This window comes from Chiloscyllium plagiosum, unplaced genomic scaffold, assembly GCF_037043375.1.
Source record: "Chiloscyllium plagiosum isolate Xiang-an unplaced genomic scaffold, Cpla_swu_hap1 HiC_scaffold_18, whole genome shotgun sequence".
Lineage (NCBI taxonomy): Eukaryota > Metazoa > Chordata > Chondrichthyes > Orectolobiformes > Hemiscylliidae > Chiloscyllium > Chiloscyllium plagiosum.
In genome coordinates, this window is record NW_028270156.1 from 14,404,907 (window position 1) to 14,427,270 (window position 22,364).

Genomic DNA, 22,364 nt, shown 5'->3' on the forward strand with positions numbered 1-22,364 from the left:
CCTAAATTCCTGAGACGAGCTAAACATAGTGCTGACTCAGGGATTTAGTGTGAATCACCACAGTTTTCTCAAGGATCCCACAGGCTGCCTGATTGCAGAGTTGGTTTCCCTTGTTGACAAGCATTCAATGCCTGATTGAGGGATCCAGAACTGGGAGGTGGCCACCAAAAACTACACTCTGCCTTCCTCCCCCTTTGTCTCCTCCAACATGATGTCCATGCTGTCTTCATTCATCTGTGTGGTTTGTGCCCTTTGGCATCGGATATTGCACTTGGAGATAACAGGATCAAATGATATGGGGGAAGAGCAGGAACAGATTATTGAGTTGGGTGATCAGCCATGACCATAATGAATAGCAGAGCAGGCTCAAGAGGCTGAATGGCCTTTTCCTGCTTCTATTTTCTACATTTCTATGTATGTTCCTAGCCCTCTCCTATGGCACGTCATTGGCACTGACGCACTGATATCCAGCAACTGTCTTTTATTGGATTTCAGCCCCACATCAGCAAAGTCACATGGGAAATCAGCCACTTAGTAAATTGCCTGACTGAAAATTAATCATGTTGTAACTCACAATCAGAAAAGGGATTCCCAATAGTACTCCACTGGAAGGTGGGAATCACAATTATGGAACAAAATCTGACCTTTCCTTCTAATCTTTGGATTGTCTTACAATCATTTTGAACCCAGCACAATTATAAGGTAACTTGCATGCACATCTATTTTGCTTTGGAGGGTACTTTTGTAATAAACTGAGATGAAGCGCAGGAATTGATAAATGGGTCCATTGAAAAAATTGAGTTAAGTCCAAAGATGTGCAGGTTAGGTGAATTAGCCACACTAAAAATTGTCCACCATGTCCAGAAGGTGCAGGTTAGGTGGATTAGCCATGGGAAATGTAGGGTTGCAGGGACGGGGTGGGTCTGAGTGGGATATCCTTTGGAGGGTCGGTGTGACTCAATGGGCCAAATGGCCTGTTTCCACACTCTATGATTCTAGGAGTCTAACACAGTTGCATCTGAGATTCCTCTATCTTTTGTGGTGCATGTTGGCTTAGTGCCCCAATTATCCATGTCTAAATGCGTGGAGGAAATGCCAACCCATGATGACTAAACTATAGTCAAATAGGCAAAAACAAGGAAGGAAAAGTCCTTATTATCTAAGTTAAAAACATAGCTGAAAGTTGTGACTATCCTTTCTCGAAAATAATTGTATGGGCTCAACATATCATTGAACTTTAACCTTCCAAGAGAAATAAACGTTACAGGGCAGAGCACAGTCCATCCAATTTCCAAATATAAATTCAGTTACATGTGGTCATTTCAGTTACAGTACAAGTAGATTAACTATTCCTTTATGGTTTTTTTGTGGTATTTTCCAGTAACAAAGAAAGTGGCTATTTAGAATTCCAGCAGGATTAGGCTTTTTCCAAACCTGTTAATACATAAAGATTGCGTAGTAAAATGGAAGTAATTGGCACCAATTTTGATACTTGTGCTAAATTAAAGTTAAGTCCTTAAATCCTCTTTAAGGGAGGAGACTTGTGTAGCTAGAAAAATATAACATCATTAATAAAATTAAATGTAAATTCTAAACATTGCCGATAGGCTTAGGGAAAGAACAAACTTAACAATATGATCAAGAACACAAGAATTCACAATTAACGAAAGTTGTGTTAACTCTGGTGTTAACAAATTGGTCCACATTTGAAGTCAAATTACTTAACAAACTAAATGACAGTTTCTTTACATGAAGATCTTTGCCCTCAGGTGTATGCGTGCAAAAGACTGGACACACGTTGTGAAAGATTCAGAAAGTGTGCACCAAATGCAAGTGCACAAGAAGTTGTATCAGAAAATGATGCTGGGCAAGAATTTGAATGATGTAAATGATGTCCACCAACATTCAACCCGAGTGCTAGAAATCAATTGTAAAATAAGCTCATATCAAGTAGATAGTGAAAAGATTCTATTTTAATAACAGATAAAGCTAGCTGACCCACACTTTTATTTTGCTTGTCTAGTGATACTCAATTTGCAGCAACTGGTTCCAAAGGCAAGATCTGCATTTGTGTAATGCCTCTTGTTCAAATAAACATAATGACAGGACATGCCTTCATTGCAGTGGAGGCCATTTATCTCTGTAACTGTCAACAAACTCTATAGGATGGTCATAGATTCATGATTACTGAGATGAGAATAATAATCCTATCCAGGCTACTCCCTTAGTAAAACAAAGTCCACTTCACACTGAATCTGGACTTTGAACAAAAACACAAGACATAAAAGGCTAGAGGGTGGCTGGGGCAGTGAGGAAGTGCATATGCAGAGTGTTGAGGAGTGGAGAGATGATGTGTGGAGGACTGAGGAGTGAGGAGAGGCCACAACATGGAGAGTTGAGCAGTGGGGAGGGGTCACAATGCAGAGGGGAGAGGTCACAATGCAGTGGGGAGAGGTCACAATGCAGAGGACAGAGGTCACAATGCATTGGAGAGAGGTCACAATGCAGAGGGGATAGGTCACAATGCAAAGGAGAGGAGCGGAAAGAGGTCACACTTGTTTTCCTATTCACTTGTGGGACATAGGCATCACCGGCTGGCCAGTCTTTATTGCCCAATTACATTTGAGAAGGTCATGGTGAGCTGCTTTCTTCAACTGCTACAGACTTCACCTGATGAAGGAGCAGCGCTCCAAAAACTTGTGATTTCAAGTAAACCTGTTGGACTATAACCTGGTGTTGTGTGTCTTCCGAACAAAAAAGGAAACACACTGTCAAAGATTTTTGTCTTGCGCTCATCAGACCAGAATTGCAAGAATACCAAATTACGAAGGGAAAAATGGTACAAATTGTTTATTCCCTTGAGCTTTGATACTCATGTGATTCTGTCCTATGAGATGAAATCCTTCAAAAACTCGTCTTTTTCTTCACAACATTCTGAATTTACAAGCAACTATTTTCATTTCACTTCCATGATTAGCAACTGATCAAGGCTCACTTTCTTCAACTGTTGTTGTCACTTTGATTCTTGTATTACATGAATCTTGATGTGAGCTGTTTGTCATGCCATTGATTAGAATATCACTGTATGAAAGTAAAGCAGTAGATATGATCCAGGACTGTCATTTTCTGCATCACGTACAAATGCAATGTAGTTTTAAATTAGTTCATTTAATCCTGCAAAACCTATCTATGCTCCATATCAAGAGGAAACATCAGAATAAACAATGTGTTCCTATAACTTTTCATTGCCAGAGTTTCCTGACTGCTTGTGTTAGTTTACTGAAAATGTTAACGAAGCATTTATGAGGGATGTGTTCAGTGCTGTTAGTAAAGTACAGTATGTGTGTATCTACTGTTATCCCTTTTTAAGGACATCTTTGTAAAGTCTATTTTAGATTATTTAAGTTCACCAGTAAGTCAGCGAGTGCACTCTGAAACAACTGCCTCATTTCACCACAGGCATTAAGCCAGGAGTATTTTTAATGGAGGAATGTGGTGTCGACATTGGCCAATACAGAGTACTTACAGAACTGTCCAAAATATAGAGAATCACAGCCAGTTCTGTGGAAAAACCATTAGCAGGCAGAGAAGAGATTGATATCCACAGATCAGCAAACTATTCCAGAATAAGAAACGGTGGAAGTCCAATTACATGAGTAAAGGCTCCAAAATAATCTCAATGTCCAGCTGTTCCCTCAAAACAAGGAGACAATTAATTAATTTACAAACCAGTCTTCCAAGACTTGTTGGGCTATCATTGAATGCATTTCCATCCAACGTTCATTAAATGGTCACCGATAGATTTGCAGGCTCCAGTGGTATTAATCCATTGCATCTGTTTAAGCAGCATTCTCCAATGCATTTAATATTTGGCAGTAACTCCTGAGAGTCATGTAATCATCAGAACAGAACACAGCTTGATATTGCTGAAAAAAGTATGTTTTGTCATAGCTTTTTATCTTGCCCTCGTCAGGACAATTCACAAGATATTGCTGAAAAAAGTATGTTTTGTCATAGCTTTTTATCTTGCCCTCGTCAGGACAATTCACAAGAACTAGCATTTTAAGGGTAAAACAACACTTATACTGCATGAGAGGACAATACTGCTTGGTTTGCAAGTGGACTCCAATTGAGAGAGGCATTGCCATGAGAATGAAGAATCTACGATAATTGACAGTTAACTGCCCAGCTTTGTCTAAATTTTAAATCAGGCAGGTTTGACTCAGTCTTGGTGAAGGATCAGCACTCCGAAAGCTTGTGATTTCAAATAAACCTGTTGGACTATAACCTGGTGTTGTGTGACTTTGTCCACCCACGTCCAACACTGGCACCTCCACATCATGGCTACTTATATTGCTATGTTGAAACTGGCACTGTATATGTGCATAATTCCCTCTGTCCACCCTTTTTTTTATTAGATTCCCTACAGTGTGGAAACAGGCCCTTCGGCCCAACAAGTCCACACCGACCCTCCGAAGAGTAACCCACCCAGACCCATTTCCCTCTGACTAATGCACCTAACACTATGGGCAATTTAACATGGCCAATTCACCTGACCTGCACATCTTTGGACTGTGGGAGGAAATTGGAGCACCCGGAGGAAACCAATGCAGACACAGGGAGAATGTACAAACTCCACACAGACAGACACCTGAGGCAGGAATTGAACCTGGGTTCCTGGTGCTGTGAGACAGCAGTGCTTACCACTGAGCCACCGTGCTGCCCCTTGAATTGTTATTCTTGCAAAGTCTCCTGATGAGTTGACAAAATGTGTCTTTTTATAGCAATGTTCAGATATCATTGACAATAGATTCATACAGTAAAGTCCTCACTTAAAGTCAACGTTGCATTCCTTAAAATCACAACCTTAAGTGAGTCAACTTGAAGTGAAACATTGGTTCCCATAGGAAGTAATGTGTGGTCAGGACCTGTAGAAACTTCCTGATTAGAAAGAAACAAATATTTAAACATTGCGTACGCCAAATTGAAATGTTTTACGTTGCCATGTCACTATTTTGGTAAATAAAGTAATTTTGAAAGAAAATAAGCTTTAACTACGAAAAAAAATTTAACTTGCTGCTTAGAGTATATCTTTAGCACTCGGGATCCTGTTTTATTCCCTGAACCAGCTGCTTGACTCTCCTCATCACTGAAAACCCTCGTCATGACTCATAGAAACATAAAAAATAACAACAAGAGTGAGCCTTTTGCTCCACCATTCAACCTGATCATTGATGATCATCCAACTTGACTTTCCAAATAGTGACCTCTTCCCTCTCCTTAACCCTCTGAGCTGTGGCTTCTCCTTGTTTAGAACCATGGACTCCCTACAGATAGAGGCCATTCAATCCATTGAGTCTGCAATGAATCTCTGAAGATCATCCTAGCCAGACCCAGCATCCCACATTGTTCCTATAACACTGGCTAATCCACAATTTAGCATGGCCAATCAACCTAACCTGAACCTGCGGGAGGAAACTGGAGCACCCGGAAGAAACCCACGCAGACACAGAGTGAATGTGCAAACTCCACAAAGACAGTTGCTCGAGGCTGGAATTGAACCTGGGACCGTGGCGCTGTGAGCTTGGTGGAAGGAAATTATGAAGTAAGCAAACTTCAGCACATGCTGTCAAATTGACAAGAATTTTGTCTGAAAAGTACTGGCGGCTTTTTTCTCCTCAGGGAACTACATACTTGTTCAGGCAAAACATCCTATTTGGCTTAAAGGCACCACTCCTTGCTTTGGTACAAAACCACACTTGAAAATATTCCCTATAATTATTGTCTCTAGTAGGCTGTGAAGTCCTTGAGTCGTTTATTCTATTACCATTTGCTGAATTAGCTGCAGCAGAATGTTGCAATTGCGAGTGCACACGGATTATATTGCTATGATAGACATTTGGAATCTGTCCCATATTTTCTTTCCCCCCACTCACTGCAGAGATGTACAAACCATATTGAAATATCTTCTTCTTGGAGTGAGCTCCTATTGATTTAAAATTTGATGTAATTAACAGTGTGTAGTATAAAGCTCCAGTGAGCTCTGGAAACATTAATTTAAATAAGTCGGATTCCAGGATAATGTAGAAATATAGAAAAAAAGAAACTAGGAGCAGGAGTAGGCCATTCGGCCCTTCGAACCTGCTCCATCACTCAATGTAATCATGGCTGATCATTCAACTCTGTACCCTGTTCCCATTTTCTCCCCCAAAAGCTTTGATCCCTTTAGGCTAAGAACTAACTCTTTCCTAAAAAAAATGAATGTATGGTAGAGAATTCCATAGGCTCACCACTCTCTCAGCCAATAAATTTCTCCATATCTCATCCTTAAATGGCCAATCCCATATCCTTTCACCCAGGTTCAGGACTCATCAACCATCAGGAATGTCATTCCTGCATTTAACTTTCTAGTTCTATTAGAATTTTGTAGATTTCTATGAGATCTCCCCTAATTTCCATCATAGACACAACTGTTCTAGTCTCCCTTCATATGTCAGTCCTGCCATCCCTAGAATCAGTTCGTAAACCTTTGTTGCATTCCCTCCCACCATCGCCTGAGCATCCTTCCACAGAAAATGATGTGGTGGTGTCAGTGTTGGACTGGGGTGGACAAAGTTAAAAATGACACAACACCAGGTTATAGTCCAACAGGTTTATTTGGACGTGTTGGAGCATTGGTCCTTCGTCAAGTAGCTAGTGGGGCAGGATCACAGGATGCAGAATTTATAGCACACATCAGTTGTATGACACTATGATCTTTTGCTCTAAATTCTGTGTCCTATGTTCCTGTTCCACTAGCTTTCTGACGAAGAAGCAATGCTTCAAAGGTTTGTACTCCCAAGTAAACCTGTTGGACTATAACCTGGTGTTGTGTAATTTTTAACTTCCTCAGATAAGGAGACCAAAACTGAACACAATTCTCCAATACTCCAGGTGTGGTCTCACCAAGGCCCTATACGGTTGTAGCAAGATATCCCTGCTCCTGTACTTGAAAGCCAATTGCCTCCTTACCTCATGCTTACCTTCAACAACTGGTGCATAATTTTGCCCAGTCTTGTCAAGCCTCCCCCTTTCCCAATCTATCACCATTCAGATAACACATTCATCAACATTATACTTCATCTGCCATTCATTTGCTGACTCACCCAACTTGTCCAAAACACACTGAAGCATCTCTGCATCCTCCTCACAATTCACCGTCCCACTCACCGTTTTGTCTTCTGCAAGCTTGGAGATATTTAGTTCTCTCATCTAACTCATTAATATATATTGTGAATAGCCGGGTCCAAGCACTGATTCCTGTAGTACCCCACTAGTCACTGCCTGTCATTCAGAAAAACACCCTTTTATTCCTACTCTTTGTTTCTGTCTGCCAATCAGCTTTCTATCCAGCTCAACACACCACCCTGCATGCTTTAATTTTATACTAATCTCTTTTTGAGATCTTATCAAAAGTCTTCTGGAAGTCCAACTAAACCCACATCCACTGGCTCCCCCTTATCAACTCTACTAGTTACATTACGGAAAAATTCCAAAAAATTTGTCAAGCATGATCTCCCTTTCATAAATCCATGCTGACTCTGTCCGAACCTGTCACTGTTCTACAAGTGCTCTGCTATTAAACCTTTTAAAACGAAGTTTACCATTTTGCCCACTACTGATGTCAGGTTAACTGGGATGTTAGATCAGCCATGATCCTATTGAATGATGGAGCAGGCTCGTGGGGCTGAACAGCCTACTCCTGTTTCTTTATTTCATGGTCTATTTTATTAATTAGATCAGAATTATGTAAACACGAAATTCTGAGGAAGTTTGCTTTCTTTATAATTTGATGAGATGTTACCATTACTGGCCAGGCCAGCAATTGTTGCTCATTCTGAATGCCCCTTGAATGGCTAGTTTAGAGACAATCACAGTGCATATAAAGGCACATGTAGGTCAGACCAGGTAAGAGTGGCAGATTTCCTTCCCTCAAGGGCATTAGTGAATCAAAGGGTCTGTTTCTGTGTTGTATGACTCTATGATTCTATGATATAGGCTGTTAGAACAATCAATGATGGTTTCATGTTCATCATCACTGATGCTGATCATCATATTGCAGATTGTAATTTGAGGGTAAGATTTGGCCCCACATCCCCAGAATGTCAGCCTGAGATTCTGGCATATCAGTTTAGTGACATAACCATTATATCCCATCTCCCTATCTGGCAATGTGTGGAAGTCTACAGTTAAAATATTAAGAACACAATAATACTATAAATAAAGGAACAGGAGTAGGCCATTCATATCCTTGACCCTACTCTGCTATCCAATTGGATCATGGTTGATTCAACATCCCTCATGTCCAATTTCCAGCCTTTTGCCCAAAACCTTTGACTCCTTTGCTGATCAAGAGTCTATATGTCAGCCTTAAATATGTCCAAGAATTTTGCCCCCACAGCTCTCTGTGGCAAGGATTCCAAAGACTGTCAACCCTTTGAGAGAAGAAATTCCTTCTCATCTCAGTCTTAAATTGGCACCTTTTTATTCTGAGTCTATGTCCTCTGGTCCTAGATTCTCCCATGAGGCGACACATCCTCTCAGCATTTACCCTGTTAAGCACCTTAAGGATCTTATATGTTTCAATGAGATTACCTCTCATCTGTCTAAAATCCACTGAGTATAACCATTTACAACCACTATATTGTCCATTGTGATTTGTAAGTGGAAGCTTAGTGAAGGAGGTGGGATTGTTACAAAATAGTTCCTAAGTCATTGACCAAGGCTGTTGTCCAGAATAATCAGTACCAGAAAAATGCTGCTGATGAGCATTTTGGTAAAAATGCTTATTATTAATTAGCAATTATTAAAAATTCTTAAACTATTGTTAAAGTATTGATAGCATATATATACATATGTATACATTTGGATATTTATATTTAATATAACTACTGTTGGTTTGTGTAATAGTGACCGGTTATGGATGCCAGCGGTCATCAGCCTGAGGGCAACTCTGATTGGCTCCAGTGCAGGTGAACAACTTGGAAATTTACAGTAAAGGATGAGAATTCTCTGGACTGTTGGAAGAGCGGGTACTGTGTCACTGCGGGCACCTGCAGTGCTTTTCCAGTGCCACATATTTCAACTCTGATCTCCAGCGTCTGCAGTCCTCACTTTCTCCCAATAACAATTCTACACATGGCATTTTTAAAAAAAAAACAACCCATGGCTTCCTTAATTATGACAAAGAGAGGTTCTGTGGCAGCGTGGTGGTAAGGTCAATAGATAGTAATCTAAAAGCTAAAGTTAATATTCTGGGGGTGCTGGTTTAAATCCCAACATAGTAGTTGGTGAAATTTCAATTCACATCTGAAATTAAGAGCTAGCCCAACAGCTACTATGTTGATTGTCATTAAAAACCCATCTAATGCCAGTTAGTGAAGGCAATCTGCTGCCCTTATCTTGTTTGGCTGACATGGAACCCCAGATCTGCAGCAAATGTGGCTGACCCTCAACTGCCCTCTCTGCATTTAGGGATGGGTAATAACTGCTGGCCTAACTAGTGATGCCCACATCCTGTGAAATGGAAAATTAAAGCAGAGTTGCCCTTATTAAAAAAAAACTTTTGCATTTTTGTTTAATAATTCAGTTTTCAGCAGGAGGTGGTTGAGGCAATGGTCCAGTATGCAGTTAAATTGGGCAAAAATGCAACCTGAGTGAAGATCTGAGTGCAGGGGGGTGCAAGGAGATGTGGGTTTGAGGGTTGGGAGAGTGAATTGTGTTGGGAGAGTGAACTATTAAGGAAGTCTTACACTTTGGAGGTGGTGGTGGTTTACTGAGAGAACAGGTGTTGGGAACGTCAGTAGGGGAGAAGAGGGTTTCAGGATGTGAGAGCACTGGATTGTCATGGATCTTGGGAGAACTATCAAGGAAAAGGAGAGAGATTCCAGTTTGTGGGACCGTTACATGTGGACATGGCCTTGCTGGGGTGGAATACATATTGGATGGAGATTACCTGGTTGGACTGGGATCTAGAGGAAGTTTGAAACACTAGTTTGCTACCTGGCACAATGGACTGGTTTGGGATTAGGCCAAATACTTCAACTGTTTGGATTTATTTTTTAAAAAAGCATGTACAATTAAAAAATACATTTTGAGAAGCTGCAAAAAAAAATTGCCAATCAGTTATGAATACGACCTCAATAATTTGATGATAATGTGATAGCCAAAAATGAGAACAGGGGAAGGTGGGACCTGTACAAGAAGTACGGGCTGCATCTGAACTGGAAGGGGACCAATGTCCTGGGTGGAAGGTTTGCTCGAGTAGTTCGAGAGGGTTTAAACTAGTATGGCAGGGGGGTGGGAACCTGAGCTATATACCGGAGGTGAGAGTTGATGCAGATGAGGCAATAGCAAGAGGTAGACCAGCTAGTGGGAAGGATTTTCCTGGGAAGGAACCAAGGGTTCAGTTAAAGTGTGTTTGTTTTAACGCAAGGAGTATCAGGAATAAAAGTGATGAACTGAGAGCATGGATCAGTACCTGGTGCTATGCTGTTGTGGCCATAACAGAGACATGGGTTTCTCAGGGGCAGGAATGGTTGCTGGATGTTCCAGGGTTTAGAGCATTTAAAAAGAATAGGGAGGGGGAAAAAAAGAGGAGGGGGTGTAGCATTACTAATCAGAGAGAGTATCACAGCTACAGAAGCTTCCATTGTCGAGGAAGATCTGCCTACCGAGTCAGTATGGGTGGAAATTAGGAGCAGCAAGGGAGCAGTCACCTCGTTAGGGGTTTACTACAGGCCCCCCAATAGCAGCAGAGAGATGGAAGAAAGCATAGGTCGGCAGATTTTGGAAAAGTGTGGACGTAGTAGGATTGTTGTAATGGGTGACTTTAACTTTCCCAATATTGATTGGAACCTCCTTCAAGCAGAAGATTTGAATGGAGCTGTTTTTGTAAGGTGTGTTCAGGAGGGTTTCTTAACTCAGTACGTTGACAGGCCGACGAGGGGAGAGGCCATTCTAGACTTGGTGCTCGGAAACGAGCCGGGGGCAGGTATCAGATCTTGCGGTGGGAGAGCATTTTGGTGATAGTGATCACAACTGCCTCACATTTTACATAGCTATGGAGAAGGAGAGGATTAGGCAAAATGGGAGGATATTTAATTGGGGAACAGGAAACTATGATGCGATTAGACATGAGTTAGGAAGCATGGATTGGGAGCAATTGTTCCATGGTAAAGGCACTATAGGCATGTGGAGACTGTTTAAGGGACAGTTGTTGCAAGTGATGAATAAATATGTCCCTCTGAGGCAGGCAAGAAGTGGTAAGATAAAGGAATCTTGGATGAAGAGAGCGGTGGAGCTTCTTGTCAAAAGGAAAAAGGTAGCTTATATAAGGTGGAGGAAGCTAGGGTCAAGCTCAGCTCTAGAGGATTACAGGCAGGCGTGGAAGGAGCTCAAAAATGGTCTGAGGAGAGCCAGGAGGGGGCACAAGAAAGGCTTGGCAGAACGGATTAGGGAGAATACAAAGGCATTTTACACTTGTGTGAGGAATAAGAGAATGGTCAAAGAAAGAGTAGGGCCAATCAGGGATAGCATAGGGAATTTGTGTGTAGAGTCTGAGGAGGTAGGGGAAGCCCTAAATGAGTTTATTGCTTCTGTCTTTACGAAAGAAACAAACTTTGTAGTGAATGAAACCTTTGAAGAGCAGGTGTGCATGCTGGAATGGATAGAGGAAGCTGATGTGCTGAAAATTTTGTCAAACATTAAGATTGATAAGTCGCCAGGGCCAGACCAGATTTGTCCTCGGTTGCTTGGGGAAACGAGAAATGCAATTGCTTCGCCACTTGCGAAGATCTTTGCATCCTCGCTCTCCACTGGAGTCGTACCTGAGGACTGGAGAGAGGCAAATGTAATTCCTCTCTTCAAGAAAGGAAATAGGGAAATCCCCGGCAATTACAGACCAGTAAGTCTCACGTTTGTCGGCTGCAAGGTGTTAGAAAGGATTCTGAAGGATAGGATTTATGACCATCTGGAAGAGCATGGCTTGATTAAATGCAGTCAACACGGCTTTGTGAGGGGCAGGTCATGCCTCACAAACCTTATCGAGTTCTTTGAGGATGTGACTAGAAAAGTTGATGAGGGTCGAGCTGTGGATGTGGTGTATATGGACTTCAGCAAGGCATTTGATAAGATTCCCCATGGTAGGCTCATTCAGAAGGTCAGGAGGAATGGGATACAGGGGAACTTAGCTGTCTGGATACAGAATTGGCTGGTCAACAGAAGACAGTGAGTGGTAGTAGAAGGAAAATATTCTGCCTGGAAGTCTGTGGTGAGTGGTGTTCCACAAGGCTCTGTCCTTGGGCCTCTACTGTTTGTAATTTTTATTAATGACTTGGATGAGGGGATTGAAGGATGAGTCAGCAAGTTTGCAGATGACACAAAGGTTGGAGGTGTCATTGACAGTATAGAGGGCTGTTGTAGGCTGCAGCGGGACATTGACAGGATGCAGAGATGGGCTGAGAGGTGGCAGATGGAGTTCAACCTGGATAAATGCGAGGTGATGGATTTTGGAAGGTCGAATTTGAATGCTGAGCACAGGATTAAGGATAGGATTCTTGGCAGTGTGGAGGAACAGAGGGATCTTGGAGTGCAGGTACATAGATCCCTTAAAATGGCCACCCAAGTGGACAGGGTTGTTAAGAAAGCATATGGTGTTTTGGCTTTCATTAACAGGGTGATTGAGTTTAAGAGTCGTGAGATCTTGTTGCAGCTCTATAAAACTTTGGTTAGACCGCATTTGGAATACTGCGTCCAGTTCTGGTCACCCTATTATAGGAAAGATGTGGATGCTTTGGAGAGGGTTCAGAGGAGGTCTACCAGGATGCTGCCTGGACTGGAGGGCTTATCTTATGAAGAGTGGTTGACTGAGCTCGGACTTTTTTCATTGGAGAAAAGGAGGAGGAGAGGGGACCTAATTGAGGTATACAAAATAATGAGAGGTATAGATAGAGTTGATAGCCAGAGACTATTTCCCAGGGCAGAAATGACTAACACGAGGGCTCATAGTTTTAAGCTGGTTGGAGGAAAGTATAGAGGAGATGTCAGAGGCGGGTTCTTTACACAGAGAGTTGTGAGAGCATGGAATGCGTTGCCAGCAGCAGTTGTGGAAGCAAGGTCATTGGGGACATTTAAGAGACTACTGGACATGCATATGGTCACAGAAATTTGAGGGTGCATACATAAGGATCAGTGGTCGGCACAACATCGTGGGCTGAAGGGCCTGTCCTGTGCTGTACTGTTCTATGTTTCTATGTTCTAACTTTTTAACGCGTGTAATTAAATTGCTCAAGTTGGTCAAAATGTTACACTGTTTTATATAATAGCCAACATTGTACAACATCATATAATGGAGCACATTGTCCTTTTGAAATCTAAAAGTTTGCCCCATTTTGTAGACATAGACTGGAAATACGAATTGAATCACTCAACCACTGACACCTTGTGGCAATATTGTGCTACTGCAAATAGTAGATATCTCATATTTTGTAAACTTGCAGAGCCACTTGTGTTTTTCTGAGCAAGAAAATGTGTTGCTGGAAAAGCGCAACAGGTCAGGCAGCATCCAAGGAGCAGGAGAATTGATGTTTCGGGCATGAGCCCTTCTTCAGGAATCATTCCTGAAGAAGGGCTCATGCCCGAAACGTCGATTCTCTTGCTCCTTGGATGCTGCCTGACCTGCCGCACTTTTCCAGCAACACATTTTCAGCTCTGATCTCCAGCATCTGCAGTCCTCACTTTCTCCTTTTTCTGAGCATGTCAAAATGCAATTTACTCGAAAAAGCTGTTAAAAACAAAAGCAGCTGAGTGAACCTCCAAGATACTGCTCCATAAGAATATGTAGGAGCAATGTGGATATGTAGCAAATACAGCTCTCTCAAGCATTGTCCCTCTCTCCTTTACATGTGCTGTCTTCCACTTCTTCTTCGAAAAATTATGAACATAGTAACAGGAGTAGGCCATTCAGCCCCTCAAGCCCATTCCGCTATTCAATTAGATCATGACTGATCTGTGTTCTAACTCCATCTACCTGTCTTTGGCCCTTAAAACCTGTGCTTAATTTAAAAAAACTTGCTTGGTCAGATTTAAAACTAACAACAATTGAGCATCAATTGCTGAAGAGAGATCCAAACTTCTGGCACCCTCTGTGAGTCAAAGTGCTTCCTGACACCTCGCCTGAATGAGTCGGCCCTAATTCTCAGACCATGCCACCTAGTTATAGAATCCCCAACCAGTGAAAATAGTTTATTTTTATCTATTCTGACTTTTCCTGCTATTTGTCTCAGCATCACAGATTAAGGTCTGTAATCAACTAACATTTATTTGGGCAGCGCTGGCTAAACCAGGCATTTTCTGCTGAGACTATAATCTGGATTATGGTAACTTTTCAATTGAAATAATTTGAAAATAGGTCTTGAAGAATTCCCACTATGGAATCCCATTATGGGGATTGTACATGGGGTGGAGAATGTCATTTGCCTTCTAATATCATAAAAAAGTCCTCAACTTCACTAGCTTTGCAAACTTGTGTTCCATCTCCAAACTTCTTCTCCTTTCCAAATGTTTGAATGTTCAACCAGCTCCCAAATATCTACTCACCTTTTCTTGGAGTCCTAATATTGAAACAGCTCTTTCTTATTGAAGTCACAAACAACACCCTCAGTAACTTGATCAATGATAAATTAGCAGTCGTTGCCTTTCGTGATCTGACTGAAACCGTTGACAAGACTCACCACATCACCTCTCCAGTATCACACAGCTGGTGGGTTTGCTCTTGCCTACTTTCATTCCTATTTACTAATAGTTTATAAAAATATAATATTGTAAGGGCTGAAGTAGGTCATTCAGCACTTTGAGTCTGATAATCCTCAACTCCACTTTTCTACCTTTTCCCCATAATCCTTTATTCCTTTAACTAACTAAAAATCTATTTTGGCCTTGAATATACTTAATGACCCAGCCTCTACAACCCTTGCTGGTAAATAATTCCACAGACTTACTATCCTCTGGGAGAAGAAATTGCAGCTCATCTCTGTTTTGAATGTGTGACTCCTTATGTTAAGATGATGCCCTCTGGTACCAGCCTTCCTCACAAGAGGAAACAACTTTTCTGCATCAACTCTGTGAAGTCCCCCTGGCCTTGGTATATTTTAATTAGGCCACCTCTCATTCTTCTATATTTCAACAAATATAGGTCTCACTGCTCCTCATAAGACAGCTGGAGTATCATTTGCAATGCTTCTTGTTGGTGCTCTACTGTTGATGGCTGCATTTTCAGTTTCCCAGGTGCGAAGCCTTCCTCGATTCACCTGGTCATTGTCACTCTTCCCCATTTTAAGAAGGTCTTTAACATCTATCTCTTTGACCAAACTTTCAGTCATCCAACCAAATATCACTAAGTAGCTCTGTAATATCTTTTATGATGTAATTTCTTTTGCATCGAAGATGTTACATAAATACAGGTTAAAGAATGCTCTTGCAGTAGCTTGAGCAATGTAAAATGGCATGTTAATGTCACCCTCTTGAATTGAATTGAACTGAATTAGCTTTATTGTCAAATGAGTATAGTGAAAAGGGTACAAGTCGCTGCTAAGGCACCTTCTTAGGTACAAAGGTCCCGAGGTAAGGCTTCTTCAGTTACAGTTCAATAGAAGATAGAGAAGTAGAAAGTTCAGCATTGCAGATTTTAGAAATAAATTATAAAATGGAGCAAGAAAAATGCTCAGAAAAAAAGACAAAAGAGAAAAAAGGAAGAGAAAAGAAAAACAAATGGATGGAGCAGATGAGCTCCGGCTGAATTGTTGTCCCCTGCCGCCATCTTGGTCAACTCCATTGTACATCACACTGTGGTGGCTTTGATCCACTGTATTATTTGGGAAGAGTTTCATAAATCAAGAAATATCATAGATAATAGAAAGATAGGTTTTGAAAGGGGATGTAAAACTGGGGGTTGATGGGTACAATAGACTGATCTTTCAGCAGGTCAACCAGGGAATGTGTCTAAATCAACTGTCGGTCTCGTTTATGTGGGAGCTAAGTTGACACTCCTTATTACAATGAATCATGTTGAACATTAGAAGGCAGGGTTTGACCAACTTTGAACACAAACTGATCTCCATAAACCAATATAATTAAGACGGCAGACTCAGTGAATATATGTGTTTCATGTTCCGCAGTGGGATGTCAACAGAGACTGAGTGGAATTAAACAGAGTCTGACTGGAATCTGATTCATTCGTCCCTAACCTGCACACAGCCCACAGGCACCAACTTTATCATGCATTATTTTGCTTGGACAAATAATTGGTGAATGTGTGTATCTGTGGTGAACTAGTCGCCTACTTTCAGCTTAATTATCATAACGAAAGATGGCTTATCGAAATAGTGAATGAAGCTGGATTCATTATCCCAGAGATTTCCTATAATGCTTTAACTGCATGTTATCTTTTTAAGACAAAACACAAACATACATTTTTCATTCTTTAGTAACAGTACAAAGCTAAATATGTATGGGCATGATTGACGTCACATTGTGATAAGGCAATGTAAAGAATGTAATCAACAGTTAGTAAATTGAGGTCATAGTTTTAGTGAAAATGTAAGCTATTTAATATTTGTGGATCTCAGGATTAAATACTTGCAATTTGATAATGATTTCATATTCATAAGAGTTACCACTGGTTTCTAAGTTCAGTAAATGAACTAATATTTGAGCGTATGGGTATGAAAGGATTTTAGCGCCTTCATGAAATTGCCAACTTGTATGCTTTAGAATTCCCACCTCCACCTCTTTACTTCACTCTCTTCCTTTAGACACTTCTTAAAACCTACATGTTTAACTCAACATTTGGTCATCTGACATAATATTTCCTTATGTGCCTTGATGTTATGCCATGGGACCATGAGATATAGAAATAGGCCATTTGGCCTATCACATCTGCTCCACCATTTGATTATAGCTGATATGTTTCTCAAACCCATTCTCCTGCCTTCTCTTCCTAACCTTTGATCCCCTTACTAATCAAAAACTTAGTCTTAAAAGCTCTCAATGACTTGGCCTCTACAGCATTCTGTAGCAATGAGTTCCACACACTCAATCCTCTGGCTAAAGAAATTCCTTCTCATCTCAGTTTTAAAGGATTGTCCCTTCACTCTGAGACTATGTCCTCAGGTCCTAGTCTCTCCTCCTAGTGGCAACATCTTCTCCAGATCCACTCTATCTAAGTCTCCCAGTGTTCTGTAAGTTTCAATCAGATCCTCCGTCGAGTACAGACCCAGAATCCTCAATTGCTTCTCATATGACAAGCCCTTCATCCCGGGACCATTCTTGTGGACATTGTCTAGACTTCCTCAAAAACCAGTACATCCTTCCTTAGATACAGAGCCCAAAACTGCTCACAATATTCCAAATGTCGTCTTATACAGCCACAGCAGTACATCTCTGTTCTCGTATTGCAGCCCTCACAAAATGATTGGTAACATTTGCCTTCCTAACTGATCCTGCATGTTAACCCTAAGAGAATCCTGAACTTGGACTCCTAAGTCCCTTTGCAATTCAGATTTCTGAAACCTTTCCCCATTTAGAAAATAGTCTATGCCCCTGTTCTTTCTATCAATGTGCATAACTTCACACTTTCCACATTGTATTCAGCTGCCACTTCTTTGTCCACTCCCCTAGCCTGTCCTCAACATTACCTGTCCCTCCAACTATCTTTGTGCCATCTAATTTCCTTTGTTCTGATCATTAATGTAAAATGTGAATAGTTGTGGTCCCAACACAGACACCTGCTGACCTCCACTAATCACCAGCTGCCATCTTAAAACAGACCTCTTTATCCCCCTTTTCTGCCTACTGCCTCATTTTGTAATGTTCCAATGAAGCACCTTGGGATGTTTCATTTCATTAAAGGTGTTATATAAAGGCAAATTCTCATTGCAAATGCAGGTTGTTCCTTGAGTTAAATTTCACATGGTGGATGAAACAAAGTGTCGAATCATAGTTTAATGATCAGCTATGGGACTGAGATGATTAAATCGGGGCAATAAAAGATTTATGCCTAGCACTGAGATTTCTGTAATAAATGAAGTATATTGGAAAAATTGGAATGTACAATTTAGCAGCATGCCCGATGTCTGCTCCACCATTTAACATGTTCATGGCTGATTTAATTGTGGTCTCAATTCTATTTTCTTAAATACTTCATTTGCTCTTTGACTTCCTTGTCAATCAAGAATCTGCCTAACCCTATCTTTAAAATATTCACTGCTCACTGGGAAGCTAATTCCACACCTGCAACTCTCTGAAAGAACAAAATTCTCCTCATCTCCATCTTAAATGGGATAACTTTTCCAGTATCTTCTTGTCCTAGTCTCTTCCACAAAGGGAAACATCTCTCAGTCCCCACTCTGCCAGTCCCATCAGAATTTTGTACGTCTTGAAAGATCATCTCTCATTCATTGAATATGGCCCAATCTGTCCACTGTTACCTCATTAGGCAGTCCCTTCGTCACAGAAGTCAGTGGATTAAACCTTCTCTGAACAGCTATAATGTTAAAAAAAGCAATATTACACCAATCAACAGGATTACATGGTAGGTAATCTTAAAAAAATCTATACAGAGTATTTAATGGTTTGTATGTGTCTCACTAACTGAAATGAGTTTTTTGAAGAAGTATCAAAGAGGATTGATGAGGGCACAGCAGTGGACGTCATCTATATAGATTTCAGTAAGGCATTCGACAAGGTTCCTCACGGTAGACTGGTTAGCAAGGTTAGATCATAACAGTAGCAAGGAATAGAGTGAGAACTAGCTATTTGGATACAGAACTAGCTCAAAGATTAAAGACAGAGGATGATGGGGGAGGGTTGCTTTTCAGACTGGAGGCCTGTGACCAGTGGTATGCCACAAGGAGCAGCGCTGGGTCCACTGTTTTTTGTCATTTACATAAATGATTTGGATCTGAACACAGGAGATTTAGTCAGTAAGTTTGCATATGAAACCAAAAGTGGAGGTGTTGTGGAGAGCAAAGAAGGTTATGTTAGAGTACAATGGGGTCTTGATCAGATGGGCCAATGGGCCAAGGATTGGCAGATGGAATTTAATTTGGATAAATGCAAGGTGCTGCATTTTGGAAAGGCAAATCTTAGCAGGACTTATACACTTAATGGTAAGGTCCTGGGGAGTGTTGCTGAACAAAGAGATCTTGGAGCGCATGTTCATAGTTCCTTGAAAGTAGAGTCGCAGGTAGATAGGATGGTGAAGAAACCATTTGGTATGCTTACCTTTATTAGTCAGTGCATTGAGTAGAGAAATTGGGAGATCATGTCGTGGCTGTACAGGACATTGGTTAGGCCACTATTGGAATACTGCGTACAATTCTAGTCTCCCTGCTATAACAAGGATGCTGTGAAACTTGAAAGGGTTCAGAAAAGATTTACAAGAATGTTGCTAGGATTGGAGGCCTTGAGCTACAGGGAGAGACTGAATAGGCTGGGGCAATTTTCCTTGGAGCATCAGAGACTGAGGGGTGACCTTATAGAGATCTATAAAATCACGATAGGGTAAATAGACAAGATCTTTTCCCCAAGACTGTGGAGTCCAAAATTACAGGGCATAGGCTTAAGGTGAAAGGGGAAAGATTTAAAAGGGACCTAAAAGGCAACATTTTCATGCAGAGGATGGTGCATGTATAGAATGAGCTGCCAGAGCAAGTGGTGGAGGCTGGTACAATTACAACATTTAAAAGGCACCTGGATGGCTATATGAATAGGAATGTTTCAGAAGCACATGAGGCCAAATGCTGGCAAATGGGACTAGATTAATTTAGGATATCTGATCAGAATGAACGAGGTGGACTGAAGGGTCTGTTTCCATGTTGTACAACTCCATGACTCTATAACTTACAATGAGTTACATTCATAATGCTGAAACTTTATTGCTGGAACAGCACAGCAGGTCAGGCAGCATCCAGGGAACAGGAGATTCGACGTTTCGGGCACAGGCCCTTCTTCAGGAATGAGCAGAGAGTGTTCAGCAGGAGAAGATAAAAGGTAGGGAGGAGGGACTTGGAGGAGGGGAGTTGGAAATGTGATAGGTGGAAAGAGGTCAAGGTGAGGGTGATAGGTCGGAGTAGGATGGAGGCGGAGAGGTCAAGAAGAAGACTGCAGGTCAGGAAGGCGGTGCCGGGCTGGAGGGATCCGGCTGAGACAAGGTGGGGGGAGGGGGGATGAAGAAACTGGTGAAGTCCAAGTTCATCCCCTGCGGTTGGAGGGTTCCCAGTCGGAAGATAAGACGCTCCTCCTCCGACCGTCGGGTTGTTGTGGTTTGGCGGTGGATGAGTCCAATGACCTGCATATCCTCGGTGGAGTGGGAGGGGGAGTTGAAATGCTGTGCCACAGGTTGGTTGGGTTGGTTCGTCCGGGTGGCCCAGAGGTGCTCTCTGAATCGCTCCGCAAGTAAGTCTTGAAGAATTCCCACTATGGAATCCCTCTGGGCCACCCGGACGAACCCAATATGGGGAGACAGGCCGCCTACTTGCGGAGCGATTCAGAGAGCACCTCTGGGCCACCCGGACGAACCAACCCAACCAACCTGTGGCACAGCATTTCAACTCCCCCTCCCACTCCACCGAGGATATGCAGGTCATTGGACTCATCCACCGCCAAACCACAACAACCCGACGGTCGGAGGAGGAGCGTCTTATCTTCCGACTGGGAACCCTCCAACCGCAGGGGATGAACTTGGACTTCACCAGTTTCTTCATCCCCCCTCCCCCCACCTTGTCTCAGCCGGATCCCTCCAGCCCGGCACCGCCTTCCTGACCTGCAGTCTTCTTCTTGACCTCTCCGCCTCCATCCTACTCCGACCTATCACCCTCACCTTGACCTCTTTCCACCTATCACATTTCCAACTCCCCTCCTCCAAGTCCCTCCTCCCTACCTTTTATCTTCTCCTGCTGAACACTCTCTGCTCATTCCTGAAGAAGGGCCTGTGCCCGAAACGTCGAATCTCCTGTTCCCTGGATGCTGCCTGACCTGCTGTGCTGTTCCAGCAATAAAGTTTCAACTTTGATCTCCAGCATCTGCAGACCTCACTTTCTCCACATTCATAATGCTGCCTTATTCAGGAGTACTCAGCACAGTGTCAACATCTCGACTGGCTCCTGATTAAGTGGAGACAGTTTTGTGGTTGGATAATGCAGCACAACCACCAAGCCTCTGAAGAAGAAAGAATCTATCTCCCTCTCTCTCCCTTGACTATATGGAGAAGTTAAAGAAAATTCTGAGCAGGTAGCTATTCTCTCAGTGTGCAAGTGCCCTCTTTGACAGGAAAAGAAGAAAAAACACCTTGCAAGACACTGAAAGGGCAAATTTTCAACCAATGAATGAAAGAGTGGGAAATTTGCATATCCACAACTCCATGTCCTTAAAGAGTCAGAAGGGAACAGAAGGAAAACAGTTCATCAGTGCCTGGATTTGCAGACCAGTGCTTCATCAACATTTTTGTAATCTTTGTGTGTCTGTATGTGTACAAGAATTTGTAAAAGTGGTAGAATTTAAGTTATAGTTACAAGTTAGCAATTCACGTCTCTTTCTTGCCATTTGTTAAAACTGTTTGATTACAATCAATGAGGATTTTCTTCTTAATGATAAAAACCTGGTGTGTATTTCTTGTTTGGTAAACTTTGGCAATTCAGTGGTTAAATCAGATTTTCACATTGGTGATGAGTCTGGGTATGATGGGGCTAGGTTTTCAGTGCACTATCTCACCCCAAGCAGTTGCAGCACAAACCTTACCTTGTAGTACATGTTAGCAGAGGTGGCAAATACCACAAGTTGCCAAGATCGGTCATCTGGGGAAATACAACGACAGACAGTCAGTAACAAATAGTCATTTTGTGGTACAGACCTTGAACATTACTGAAGAAAGACACTTTTGTTGAAGCTTTTCATCTTGCACTGATCGGGACAATTTTCAAGAAAACTGAAGGGAAACCAACTGAGGATTGGAGAGTACTGATGGGTTGGTAGGTGAATTCTGTATGGTAGACATATTGCAAGCACTCATTAAAGTCATAATTAGCTTCGTAATGACACTCTAGGAGGTGGCTCCTCCCAGGGCAAGATGTAAGAGGATGAGCTGCATTAAAAATGGACAAAATTGACAATTCATATTCAGATACCATGGAGATGCTATAACACCTTGAAAGTACCATTGGAAATGACCTCCAAGGTCTATAACATTTTAGACAGTTATTTATTGCCAGTACATTGAACTTTTCATTTGCGTGAATCAGCTGGTGAATTTTCAAATGATAAATTTAATT

The 22,364-nt window shown here is 41.8% G+C and overlaps 1 protein-coding gene across 2 annotated transcripts in view; it reads right to left on the bottom strand.

Moving 5' to 3' along the window:
* Positions 1 to 22,364, bottom strand: part of bbox1 (gamma-butyrobetaine hydroxylase 1) — a 346,924-nt gene that overhangs the window by 99,780 nt on the left and 224,780 nt on the right. For both annotated transcript variants that reach the window (XR_015760109.1, XM_087996317.1), the window contains exon 9: positions 21,835 to 21,890. Coding sequence is in view for 1 of the 2 variants with exons in the window: in XM_087996317.1 (XP_087852443.1) it covers positions 21,887 to 21,890 (4 nt within the window). In the remaining variant the exon portion in view is untranslated. Of the gene's footprint in view, positions 1 to 21,834; positions 21,891 to 22,364 lie in introns of those variants that run through there.